The sequence below is a fragment of the Protopterus annectens genome, chromosome 3.part0 (genome assembly GCF_019279795.1).
Source record: "Protopterus annectens isolate FY-2018-M chromosome 3.part0, PAN1.0, whole genome shotgun sequence".
In the NCBI taxonomy this organism is placed as follows: Eukaryota; Metazoa; Chordata; order Ceratodontiformes; family Protopteridae; genus Protopterus; species Protopterus annectens.
Window position 1 is genome coordinate 628,388,745 of NC_056731.1, and position 14,531 is coordinate 628,403,275.

A 14,531-nucleotide genomic window follows, 5' to 3' on the forward strand; every position below is an offset into this window, starting at 1 on the left:
TTTATATCTGGATGATTTTTCTATAATTGCAAACACTTTTTGCAATTGCCAGGTTTTTCTGACATGGTTCATGAAACTCCTGCTCAGTCTAGGTTTCAGCTGAGTTTGCAAAACCCATCTCTAATCTCTCATCCCTTTCCACTCACCAGTTTTTTAGGATGTCATCTATATTCATCACTGGGAAGAGCTATTCTTCCATTGGCCAAAGTACAACAGTAAAATTAAATCTTCCTGGATCTTTCCAGCCAGTCTCAGGCTTCTGCCAGGGAAGTTTTCGGGATTCTGGGCTTCATGGCTTCTATGATTGTTATGATTCCCTTTGCCATCCTTCACATTATTTTATTTATTTATTTAACATTTGTTTACCAGGAAAGTCCGACTTGGAATGAGCCAATTTTCACCAGAGGCCCGGGGAGAAATGCTCCAGATGTACATCTTTGCAATGTGGGAGAAAACAGGAGCACCTGGAGGAAACCCGCACAAATGCAGGGAGGACATGTAGACTCTGCACAGAAGGCACCACAGCTGAGAATTGAACCGGAGAACCTTTTGCTGTGAGGTGACAATGTTAACAGCTGCAACAGTTTGGACTCGGGATCAATATGCTTTATCTTTTCAAATTCTACTTTTAGGGTTTGTCAAAATGGAGGTACTTTGGTGGGTGGATCAGTTATCACTCATCTCAGTTCTGCCCTTTTCCCTTCAGGCTGCTCCCAGTCTATTATAACAGATGCTTCTGATTTTACTATGGGGGTGTTTTCAAAAGGGGTTGAAGTGTAAGGTCTTTGGAACTCCTATGGCAGACAAAAACACATAACTGTCATAGTTTATAATTCATAGTTCATGAATGAATACTAGGCTAACTGCCCCAAAGAGCCATTTTAAGTCTAGCCAGTAGCCCTAGATTAAAATCAGACCATGGATCTTGTGCTCATGAGGAAAAAAACTTAACCTTTATGACAAACCCTCCCCACTTATGGCAAATCCTCCACCAAAGAGTTGTTGGCAGTGATCAGTGCCTTAAAGGGCTTAAATCAGTTCTAGTCTCTAGTACCTCCTCACGTTATCACAGACAACAACACAGTAATGTGGACCCTTTTCCATTTGCTCCTTGATTCCTGAATGTCTTCTTCCTCCCTACTTCTTCTAAGCTATGGTACTCTACCCAAATAGCTTAGTCTGCTGCCAAAAGTGATCTAAATGTTGAACATAGTACAGTAGAAGTAAACTTACCATAACTAATAGATCAATGTTACAACAGCCATGCCTTACCTCCAGACCCGCCCTTACTTGGCTGTTTGCATTTTGGCCAGGGTGTAGATGTATATTCCTTGTGTATATAGTTACATTTTTGTGTTGGATTGCTCCTTTCCTAGCATTTTTCATTTTATGGCTACAGCCTCTCTGTTTGGGGCAGGAAAGCTCTGAAGTTTTTGGTGCTCAAGCCATTGTCAGTTTGATTTACCTAGCAGCCGGACATTCCTTTGGGTACTTCCATTCTTCCTTCTCTTGGTTTAGACTGGCACTATATCACACAAGTGTTATAACCTTACTTCTCTTCTGTCCCTGTATGGATTTCTTTTCATGTTCTCCCATTTCTCTCATTACTTTCTAAGTTTGTTTTCCTACACTTTCAAACTGACCTCTTGCAATCCTCATCCACTTTTTGAATTTAGTCATCAGTGACTAATCTTGAAATTACTTGCCCTTACCTCTCACCCCTTCTCACTTTTCCCTAATCTGCCACACATTGTCCTTTTAAGCACTTGCATAGACAATATGAAGAGTTATAGTTAGATGGAGAGTCATGGTCTAATTCCTTATTCATTTTTTTCTGTAGCCAACCTATCTCCCCCTCCTCCCGACACCCCTTCACAGCTATTTCCAGTTTGGGGTCCTTGTACATTGCTTTTATCCACAATCCAAGTTTCTCTCCATCCTGTCATAAGACATGTCCCTTCCACCAAATCCAAAGCAATATATACATATATATATATATATATATATATATATATGTGTGTGTATATATATATATATATATATATATATATATATATATATATATGGGTTCCATACACTGGATCAAATTTTCACTAATTCAAAATAGAGTGCACTTACACGAAGTTCAGTACAATGAACGGGTGTTGTACTGAACTTCCGTGCAGTACTCACGGACCATAGGGTTAGGGCATGGATCATAATAAGTGGATAGCCCGTAAAGCTATCCCCTTACCATGACCCGTGCCCTAACCCTAAGGTTTGTGATGACTGCAGCGCAGTGAAGGACATAGCAATGTCCTCCACTATGGTGCAGTAGTCACGAACCTTAAGGTTAGGGCATGGGTTAGGGTAAGGGGATAGCTTTACTAACTATCCCCTTACCCTAACCCATGCCCTATCCTTAAGGTCTATGACTATCGCACCATAGTGGAGGACATAGCTTGTTTTTTTATGTCCTCCACTGTGCTGTGGTGTTTTTGGTGAAGTGTACTTACGCAAAAGTTCACTTTCATTAAAGTGAACTTTCGCAGAAGTGAGGCTTCCTATTAAAAGTTCGAAGTAGTGAACTTTCGTTCTTGTAATAGGAATCCATATATATATATATATATATATATATATATATATATATATATATATATATATATCATAAAGCATTACCCTCCATCATTTCACCACTTATCTTTCACTTCATACCAGATGCACACCAATGACTGTGATTTCCATCATTTTATGATCATTTAGATATTTACTGTGTAGCTAATGCTCTGAGCACAGAGCTTTGTGTTGTGAAATTTAATTTCATTGCTTTAGCAAGTTTAATAATACATACTTATTAGCATACTGAATGACTTGTCATTGCTTATCATTGTCCAGGCTTTAAGCTTGGATTGTGTTCAAATTACTTGCACCCTCAGGCAATACGGCTGGTGGGATTTTAGTAGAATTGCAGCTAAGCTGTTCAGATTTGAATGATGTTAAGTGGTACCATCTTTTAGTCACTCTTGGAGTTAAGTGGAGTGGAACAAGCAGTTTCTCCATTCTTCTAAATTAACTAAAGAGTTTGAAAGTTATCAAATTAACAGTTGGATAATGTTATTTGTAATTGTGCCAGCCATAATGTACAGATTTATTCCTGCAATTCTTGTATTTTCTCTTAAAGATTCCTGCAGAAGTATTAGGTTTAACATTATTTATTAACTATTTTAACATTCACTCCATTTAAGTTCACTGGAATACAAATAGCTAGGTTCATGGACTGGTAAGATTTTACTTTGCAGCTAAGTTATGGTTAAACACAAGTATTGCTATTTCAACTTTATTATGCAGAGTTGGACAACTTTTTTGTGATTTTGATTTCCAGAATGAAGGCTTATTTTCCTTTTTTAATTAATTATTGAAGAGCTTTATCCATTTTTGTTTTACCTTGTATTTTATTTTAAGCTCTATTTCCTCTCATTTTAAAGATTGAACTATACAAACAGTTAGTGATTGTTTTGCTTCTTTCTACTATGGCCATCCAACTATGTTCATAAATTTTATTTGGTGGAAAACATATTAATTCAATTTCTAGCAGTCACTCACTGATTTATGCACTATTATCTGATGCAGCCTTTAAGTAACTCCAAGTGTTGCTTAAAATAATAACATCTTGTGCGAGCCTTGAGATACAGAAGATTGGGTCCTCTCATCAAATTGCTACAGCTGGAGCATTTCATCAAGGGACCATGATTGTTCTTTGGGTATCTTAGCATCATCCTGTAGCAGATTATCTCATTAAAAGAGGTTTTCTTTGCTTATCTTCATGAAATGCCTGGAGAGACAGATTGCCGTAACAGTCTTGCAGTAGGGGCTTACATACATCTATCTCCATCTAAGGCAGTGCTTACAAATGTGGGATCTGTTCACAGCAAACCTATTGTAATTCTAAACATTTGACAAAAGCTGAACCTCATTCGTAATAGAGACCTGACTGGCTTCCACCTTTGGTCTGCATCCTGCTAAGGCCTTTCAGTTAGGTTTCTCCAATATGCAGTACTCCTGGGAGGACAAGTTCAGTGATTTTTGTTTTATATTTTCTTGGAAGTCTTTCATGTCTCTGAAGGATTTTACTTGATGTTTTAAGTATGTCCTATGATAGGAAAAACAGCAGATTTCTCTTAATTTACTTTCACCCAATGATGGGAAGGACACCTTATCTAGGTGTTTACAGCTTTTGTAACTGATTCAGTGTTGCTGCACCAGAATTACCTAACTATGGAGTGGCTTTAACACCTGGGACAAAGAAGAGTCGGTAGCTCTTCCTGGGGACATCATTATTATTATGAAGATGTACGTTATTCTGTGGTTGTTAACTGTGTTGTTCATAACAAAAGGTATGTTTTAGATGTGGTACTTCATCTGGGAGTGATAACCTCAGACATGATGGTAGAATGGATGTCTTTATCTGATTATTACTTGGCCCACTTCCCATTGGACCTCCCCAATCACATGCCCTAATCCTAAATTGGCATTATACAGCAAATTGTAAAATATAACTATAGAAAAGCTTTATCCCTTATGGGGTGTGAGGTGAGTGATCTTCATACTTTAAAATGTTACCTACAATTGGTATATATGGATGCGATGGACTGTCTTTGCCCAATCCAATTGCACCTAGTCTGGATTAGAATTTGTGAACTTTAGTGAACTCAGATCCTGGACAGAGGACTTTTTTTTTGAGTACTGGTGAAATGTTGCCTTCAGTTTTATCCCAGTGAGCATTATTCACTCTCATCATAAAGAGTCTGTGACTAATATTGAAAAATGTAGGTGAAATGTTCTTCTATGGGCCCTCACTAGGATTTTCAGTGATCCTCTTTGGCTGCCTATGGAATTTTGTTTTTGTGCATTTAGATACATCTGAAACCATGGAAACGATTTAGTTCCAGTTGTTGTGTGATCTGGATTCTGGTACAACCAGATTGGTTAGGTTCTTGCCTGGATTTGTTTGGTAAAGGTATTTTCAATATTCTTGCATCCTCACAAAAAAGATTGTCTTTTTAAATAGTCTGAAAGAATCTTTAATTACCACCCATCCTGAAGAAGCCATCCTTGTATCCTTGCAGTTTAGAAAACAAAAGACCCAGCTTTATAAATATCTATTTATTGGTAAGTTTATTGAAAACGCATCAATGGCATAGCTGTAACCAGTTTTAATTTTCCATGATTCGTTAAGTTCTTTTCTGTCTGACTACAGGAGGGAGCAAAATAGTGAAACAGCACTCAACAGTGTTGTTTATAACATTCTTGTGAATCATCACTGGTATTAAATCTTCTTGTGGTCAGAGATTAGTGATATTATAGTTCCATGTGATGAGTAGTCAGTGGTATTATATCTTTCTGTGGTGAGAGATCAGTAGTATTATATCTTATTGTGGCAAGAGATCAGTGATATTAAATCTTGAGATGATAAATCAGCTGTATTATACTTCCTATCAGTGAGAGATCAATGACATTACATCTCACTGTGGTGAAAGATAAGTGGTATTATACCTCCTTGTGGTGAGAGATCAGTGGTATCATATCGTCTTGTGGCAGGAAATCAATGGTATTATTCCATCATGGCTGCCCTTGATTTCTTGGCAGTTTTAGACATTGTGTATCATAGTATCTTACTGGAATGCTTGAAAATATCTCTGTGATTTGTCTTTGTTTATGCATGTATGTATGTATGCATGCATGCATGCATGTATTTATTTATTTATATTTGTTTACTGGGGTAATACACTGATCGATATTGACCAAATTCAGGCTCAACCCAGGAGAACCCAAGACCCTTTCACAGTCTTTGGTTGGTTTGCCACTTATCTTTTGGGTTACAGTCTGAGAAAACTTTTACTAGTTTCTGCAGTGTGGAGTATGTTGGAGTTCCATCTTTAGTCCCCTATTATTCAGAGTCTACATTTTTCGTTTTGAGACGTTTATTTGAAGGTGAGGTTTGAGTTATTACTACTGCCATTGTTTACCTCAGAATCACATATTAATCTAATACTGAGGTTTACTGGACAGTATTATTACTTGAGTGAGGAGTAGTCCTTTACTTTTCCATCCAGTAAGGCCAAGTTAACGACTTTTATTTTTCTTTTATTGCAAAAACAATAATAGTAAACATAAATGAATAAACTTACTGAACACTCAAGGAGCTCTATTACATATAACTACATTAGCATTCAATAAAATATATAAATGCCTAAACTTCTTGAACAATCATATTTTTACAATTAACATATTGTAAGCTAAAATGTGCAGATTTATGTATGCTGAGCGTGCTGTTTTAGATATCACAGAAAAACATATTGAAAATATTCATTAGAGGGAGTGTGTTTGTGTGTATGTGTATATACACACACACACACACACACACACACACACACACACACACACACACACACACACGCACACACGCACACAGACACAAAACACACACACGCACACACACACACACACACACACACACACACACACACACACACACACACACACACACGTTCTTGGGTATGGGGACTTGTGCCCTGCATGGATTGTGTGAATAGGGAATTCTCACTGCAAAAAATGCTTATTTTTTTTTTTATCCAGTCAGGGTTATGACTGTTTTGTTTTCTTCAATCTGAGAACTTTTTTGCTTGAATGCAATGTGATTATTTGCTGTGTCTGACCTAAAGGAGTGAAAAAACAAACCTGACATATTACAAAAAATAACCAATGTAATTGAAACAGTTCCATATTTATTTAATATAATATTTTATCTCTTGTGGATAATTATATTATTTCTTCACAAAATCATGGAGTATGTTCTGTAATATCCACAATGAAACCATTGCTTCTTTTATTTATATTTATTTATTTTACATTTGGTTACCAGGAAAGTCCCACTGAACACAAGTCCTTTTTCAGTGGAAGCCCAGGGAGAAAAGCTCCACATTTAGTAAACAGTACACAGTACAATAAAATGATGGTATACAACATGATGAAAGGCACACAAATTATACACAGATACACAGATACTAATACATACAATTTACAAGTAAGGATAAAGCAACATGGTACAAAAAGTGTGAGAAAATATAGAACAATTCCACTATATCATATGGCAGGGAGATATAGAACAACTCTAATATATCGTATGTCAGAGAAGACTAGAGGCATTTCACAAATCCTGTTTGTTTACACAAGGGGGAGAAGTGTGACCTGCAATATGGAGTTGATGAGAGAGGAAGGAGAGAAGGAAAGCAACCAATTTACTGGCTAATATGTTTGCAGTAGAGTTGTAGAAAAAAAACGGAGGATAGTATACAAGGTTAAGGGTTTGGACTTCATATACTGTCCACCTTTTGTGGATAGCATACAAGTGTTAATCAATGACATCTATAATACCAGCTTTTTAAGTCTGGATAATTCCAAGTCTATTTGTAAACAATACAAAGACATTTTTTTTAGGTTCCATTTATTTTATTAATTTGTTTATTTGCTTTAATTCTCCTTTATTTTTTCAAGTTTAATTTCTTAACAATGTACGTAAACTTGCCAGTAGGGCCTCTTTCTAGCCATGATCCTGCACACAAGGGTGAATTCAACACATGTAGACTGTTTAGAGCAGCCACTCAAGTCACATGTTTAGGGAGGAAGCTAGAGCATCAGTAAAATAAAAAGACACACAAACAAAGAGAAAACACTGGAACTCCACACAGACTGTGTCCATTGCTGGGAACAATGACTCAGCCACAGGCACAGAGACTGAAAGATAGGTTTGCCCTGGTTGGTGCAACAGATAAGAGAAAAGGCTTTGAGCCTGCATACTAAAGGGAGAAGGGTTAAGGAGAGAATACTTGCAAAAATTCAAAAAAACACCAGAAAGGTTAAAGTAAAGGGATTATCATTTGGATTATCTCCCCTTCTGGATGATTCACCAGAAAACAATTAAAACTGGGCATTAGCTGGTAAAAATAAATGTAGCATGGAACCTGAAGTTCTTTCCATGACAAAAATAAATGCATGGCTACAAAGAACTGAAGACCAGGCATGATGGGATTTGGAGATGGAGTAAGGTAACTTAAAAAAAGCTTTGAATGCTGATGGGTCCTATGTTACTTCTTACAAATCTAGCATTATGAGAAGTACACGATTTTTGTTTCTCAAAGATTGAACCTAGAAGCAACTTTTAATTTATGGGCCTGGTTTGAAGTACTGAAGCAGAACTGCCTAATGTTGGAATTTCCAGCTGCAAGATTCGACCTCTTCACAAGGCCGCCAATCAATATAAGCAAATGATACCAAAAGCAATATTGTTTTACAGTGGCAGCACTTTGCGCATCCTGATGAAAATATACTAACTCAATGGATACACCAGTGCAAAGGAAAGGGAATTAAGTCCTGGAAATGCTTCTTCACTTCGGACGTCATGTAATGTCAAGATAAATAATGGCTCTTGAACTGTTTCAGAGTGAGCCTTCATCAAACTACAGAAAAGTTCATGATTGTTCCTAAGATACCAGAGAAATACTTTGTGCCTACCCATGTAAACATGAACATATACTGCACTATATAAAATCAGACAAAACATGCACATAGGCTGCACTATATAAAATCACACTGGTACTTTCCCCAAACACATACATTTTAAACAATCAAGATTTGAACTAAAACATTTGAACTATTGATTTCTGCACATTCGTTTATTGTTGTCCTTCTGCAGTTAGCCTGATCCTGCAAAATAAAAATTTAAAGCTATATAATTAACTTTGTAAGAAGAAAATGTTTACATATTTGTCTGAGCCTCCCCTGAAACAGGACTTGGCCTCTCTGAGGAGGTTGTCATGGTTACTGTTTAAACTGTCAAATGCACAGAACATCGACTCACAGAACAACGAGTCGATAACATCGAAAGTTTAAAAGAGTGAACTCCCGGAACAGTGAATTTCACCTCTGGAAAACTAACCACTTGGCCACCGCTGATGAAAAAAATACTAAAAAATTAAACCCACCGAAGTGGGGGCTTCACCCCCACACACCCCATGTGGGGAGCTGTGCCTCCGACACCCCCCTACTTAAATATACCAACTCCAAAATCGCACCCCAGTGGAGAAAAGGGCAAATGTCGTCAGTGGTGGCCAAGTGGTTAGTTTAATGGCGGTGAAATTAGTCATTCCGGGAGTTCACTCTTTTAAATTTTCAATGTTGTTGACTCACAGAACAGCAAGTTGATGTTCTGTGCATTCGGCAGTTTCAAGGAAAACTGTACAGTATGACATGTAAATCATGTAAGCCATCTTATTAGCATTAAAGCTATATACCCAGCATACAATAGCCATAGTCCTTGGCGTCCATGTATGAATCTATAAATTCGGGCAAATCTTCTGATTTAAAATGCACTCCTGAAGAATGGAATTTGCAATGTAGGGATATTGAGAATTATGAGTTATGGAAAGTACCTGCTAACTAGCAATAATTTTACATTAAAACTGGGATTTTCAAAGGATGCAGTAGGGATTGCATCCATATTTTACCCTTTGTGTATGTACACACATAGATTACATATAGGGGGACTAATATATTTGTACCCCAGTTTTTTTTCAGAGAACACAGTTTGCAACATGGCAAATTGTTTGTACAAATCGCTCTTAAAAGTCAGTTGCATGTACTGGCTAGATGGCACATACCTCTCAATTTCTAAGCACAATAAGTCTGTACAAAGCCAAAAATAATGATGGACTAAGGACCAAAATCAAGGACAAATTATAAATATTGCTCTTATAAACTTTGAAAGTTGCTAGAATAACAAGTTTTGCATTAGCATGGATTTTCTGAAGGTATGAAATCTGAAACAGAACTGCATGTCATTATTTAATGAATTTAAGCCTCAATAATTTGCCAGAAAACCAGAAATTTTATTAGGAACAGACCAAAAATATGAGGCAAAAATATGTACATTTTACAAAAATTTGGAGAGCTATGGGTACATGACAGCACAAAAATATAAAAATAACAGTCTTCTGTGGAATGAGCATATCAGTGAATGCATTCTCAATGCTTTGACCTCTTTTGTGTTTTTTTTCTTGGTGTGGTATAATTGTTAATCTAGGGCTTAAGATATCACTGCACTTGCAAAGAATTTGGTAAGGTCTGCAAATAATCAAACAAGCAGCCTGCTGTGGTGATAGTCATATAAGTACCAACTGTTATGTCATATAGTGATGTTTTCTAAGATACTTCTCTGAACAGGCTATTTTTTAAGTAATAAAATGCATTTTTTGTATTCTAGGGAGAAAAGATACAGTGCATAAAGGAGGCATGCCCAGTCTTGTCTTGCCCCCAGCATCTCAGTCACAAACCCCCTGGACAGTGCTGTCGTAGATGCATAGGTGAGTGAATAGATCTTAGTAACAAACTAAGTCAGTAAAATCATTAGATGCAGTCTGTGATAGCTTGGTTGTGTATCTTTGCCACACACGCACACACGTACACACATACACATTTTTAATTTATGGAAGTAAATCCAAGGTTGCTCCATCTTGAAGTAAATAAAACAAAAGTATTTTGTTTTTTTGAGCTTCATGATAGCATGGTGTTTTACATCAAGTAATACTTCCCTTTCCCAGTTACAGAATTACATGTTAGCAGACTGCTTTCAGATTATTTGTATGTCATAGAAAAATATCAGAAATAAAAATAGGCACACTTATTCCAAGTATTTGTATGTGTGTGTAATATGTATGATGCAGTGTGGTATATTCATAAGCAACTGTACCCTGACCTTGTAAAATAACAAGATGAGTGGCAACATGCAGGGAGGGGACAGCTCAGAGACACAAGCAGCATGACTAAGCTGCAGAAGAAATCGTGCAGCATCCATGCAATGCAAGTGACAGCAGAATGTCATGCACATGAGTCACATGCTAATGAGACTTAGCAAATTTGCAAACAATTACAAAACCAAACAAGGCAAAGTGATTCAGAGACATAAAAAAAATCCAGTCCTGCGAGGCTGCTACACTCATTTATTCTGTGTACAAGGATGTCTCAATTGCTCTCAGACTATCATGCTGCCGACAGCAGCAACCTCAGCCAAGCAGGAAGGGTCAGAAGCAGCTCTTGGAACCAGTACCCATAACATAGTGAGGTCACTTTGCTACAGTCCAGAGGCACAAGTCGTGACAATAATGCAGCCACTCTAATTCAGGCAGCATTGGACCTCATTTTGCTGTGACATCTTTGATATAAACTCTGCACTGTGGCTTTACAGATGTTTTGAATCCCAACTTGTGAATGAGATATCAATGTCTAACACTTGATTTTCTTGACCAGAAAATTTTAGAGTGCTTTGAAAAGTGATTGTTTTTTTTGTATTTTCAAAAAAGAAAAACATGATCTTCATAATGAGAAAAGCAGGATAAAGTAATAGCTGCACTGCAGTTCTGAATAGAACTTGTGAGTTTACAGTTGTGTGTATTATGGTTACTATCTTATAAGAAGAGACAGTCTATGTGCCCGGTAGTTGCTGACCTAATAACATGGTCTAGCTGTTTCTTTTAACAAGACATCTCCTCATTTAATAACAATTAGCTAATTAATTAGCACCTTACTGCTATCAGAAAACTACTTGAAAATAATAAATTGAAGCTACACCAGTCCTCATTCTCGGGGCTTTTTCCCTCCTTCCTGCAACCTTACACCCCCATTACCCTTACAGCAATTTTTGCAACCTACCTAACCTTGCTAGAGACAGAGCACACAGTAAATGTTGACTCCTGACCACTTAGTATATACTCCATCTATGCCACTGATGTTCATATTTATTCTTTCTAATATCACAACCCAGTGGCAATGTCTGTGCTGGTTTTATTGAGGTACAGTGCTATCTGTCCTCAATTTTCATTGCCTAGAAATAACATAACTTTTTCTGGGCCATCCTGGCATCTTCTTTCCCACTCTTTAGTGCACTGAATAACAGTAGCCATGTTCTTGAACCATACCTTCTACTCAAGTCATAGAAGTCCCTAGTATCACAGCTACAGGCAACATGCATGTTTCTGCAGTTTTTGCACTGTGCTTCCTTTGGTCATATTTTGCAACCGTTATTATTACATTCTTTACTTCCACTATTAATAGGTAGTATACTGTTTTGTATGGTATAGTAAAATGTGCAGATGTATATTTTAATTAGACATTTTTACCCACTCCTGTTTTGATGTCTTTACCTATTATATGATAATACAGAGACACATGATTTACATTATATTTTGTTATGTTATTTTAGTTCAGCTTTTCTTCTGATATTCAAAATAGAATTCCTCGTCTCTTGCATTTCTGTTATCTCATCTACAGTTGTACCTTACATGAATAAAACATTAACTTGACTCTTGGCCTCCCTAATGTCTTTCTGCAGTTTGTTTCTAGTCACTATTTTAATTTTTCTTTTTCTTTCTTTTTTTTTTGCATTATATATTAAATCATGCAACATTACTAATTCATTAATAAAAGTATTTGATGTATAGCATATCTAAGTCTGTTTAACAGTTACTCTTAGAACGTTTCTCTCTGAAATACTACTGAAATAGTTACTGTCTAACTGGCAAGCACAACAAGAAGCCAAAAACACTGGTAGTAGAACAACCAAGAAAAACAAAACCAGTGCCAGAAAAGAGGAACTCCAATAAATATCCAGAAATGCCAGGACCAGTACAAAAGAATTTATTTACTGTCTAACTGGACACTCCCTGCCATTAAATGCAAATATAAAAATAACAAATAAGTAAAACGTCCATTAGCTCATCCATTCCAGTTTGCCTTCAGTCAGTTAGATTTAATTAAGCCTCCCAGATATGACCATAAATATGAGATTTTATCTGATGTCCTTGATCAGATTCCAGTGGTGAGTATCTTTACTTTAAAGCTCTCTTACCCACTTTGACATCAAAGGAATAGTCATTCTTGATTTGTGCATGTAATTGGACCAAGTCACATTTTCAAAGCTGATGACCATACACCTGTTGCATCAGGTCCAGTATAATGGTATTTCTACATTAATCAAAACTGTCTGGCTTTCAACCCACATTTTTATATCTTTATTCACAAGAAAGAATCATCGCAGCATAGGCAAGCTTTTGTTGCTAATCAGTCTATCAAAAGACATCTACATCTGCTTGTAATTGTTCAATATGTGTCTTAATTATGTAGTTCCCCAAAAGTCCCTGTTTATGAAAAATACTGCATCTAAGCTATAATACTGACAACTTTAAATAGCCTAGTTTTTCACACAACTTTCTAGCCTTGGAAACTCAATCACTGATCATATAGAAGCACAAAGTGGTGAATGTAGTATGAAACTCTGTGTTAGTTAAAGAGTGAAATATGTATTTAGGTACTGGTAAACTTAATGGGACATCAAACTAGATATAGTATAGTAGTCTATGTGCCTCTGTCATCTGTAGATCTGCTGCTGAAGCCTTTTACTCCTGATAGGCTTACCCCTGGCAACTACACTAATAGAAGGAAATCTTATCCCAAAGATGGTTCTTTTAATGAATCATGGAGCCTCATTCAGAGCAGCATTACTGACACCCAGTCTCTGAGCCAGACTGGTAGGTAATGTTCACTGAAAAGTGCCTGGTGGCTCGGTGACCCATGTGGTCCTGTTAGTGTCAGCCCATGAAAGTTGTGTGCAGCCACCATGAGATTTCATCAGCTAGAAGGTAGATTGTAGGAACTGAGTGAAAATCCTATTAAGTGTCAGGAAGGATATGTTAGGATGGACTAGGCCATGGAAGTGGAAACTAACTCTTGGGACATTAGTCACCTCACTGCTGGAAAAGGAGCCAGAGCTTGTGTGGGAGATTGAAAATTACCAGAAATGTATAGCTGGTCTTACCTATACACTCACCACTGAATCAGGAATTAGGCTTCATTAATGGAAGGCTTGTTTCTCCTACTCCAGAGTAGTCAAGAAGAAAAAAAGCCAAATGGGAGTAGACATGCTCAGAAGCCCCTCTCTGGGTCTTATGTAGTAGGAGTTTGTGCCAGAAGATGAGATGTGCATCAGTGTGACACAGAAATTAAAGCTCTGCAATGTTGACTGTGTATTTACACTTAACAGATATTCAGAGTATGCAAGTGCATTGCAGAGCATAGCTGTGGTGCTTGATATGGTACTATCTAATTACTGTCTTATCCTGCTGGGAAATTTCAGCATTTATATGGGAATGATGGACATTTTTTGATATAGTGATTGGGAGGAAAGCTTTGCTGATCTGAATCCAAATGATGAAGGATTATTAGATTCCTTGGCTCCCTACTGAAATATTGGCACTCAAAATGCTGAGTGCCAACATGCTGAAAAAGGACCAAAAACAGAAGAGAAGAACAAATCTCAAAGATTGTTCTTTTCATTAAAACTTCTTTTTGCAGGGAGGCAAGCTCCCTGCCCTTACCCATGTTGGTCTGTAAGCCTCCCATATTCCCCAAACATATATATACCAACTCCGTACCTTGGAGAAAAG

General features: G+C 37.1%; 1 protein-coding gene across 1 annotated transcript in view; it reads left to right on the forward strand.

The window, feature by feature from the left end:
• The window catches only part of BMPER (BMP binding endothelial regulator), a 1,202,087-nt gene that overhangs the window by 813,363 nt on the left and 374,193 nt on the right, over positions 1-14,531 (forward strand). Inside the window, exon 7 of the mRNA XM_044065026.1 lies at positions 10,298-10,397. Coding sequence (XP_043920961.1) covers positions 10,298-10,397 — 100 coding nt within the window. The remainder of the gene's footprint in view (positions 1-10,297; positions 10,398-14,531) is intronic.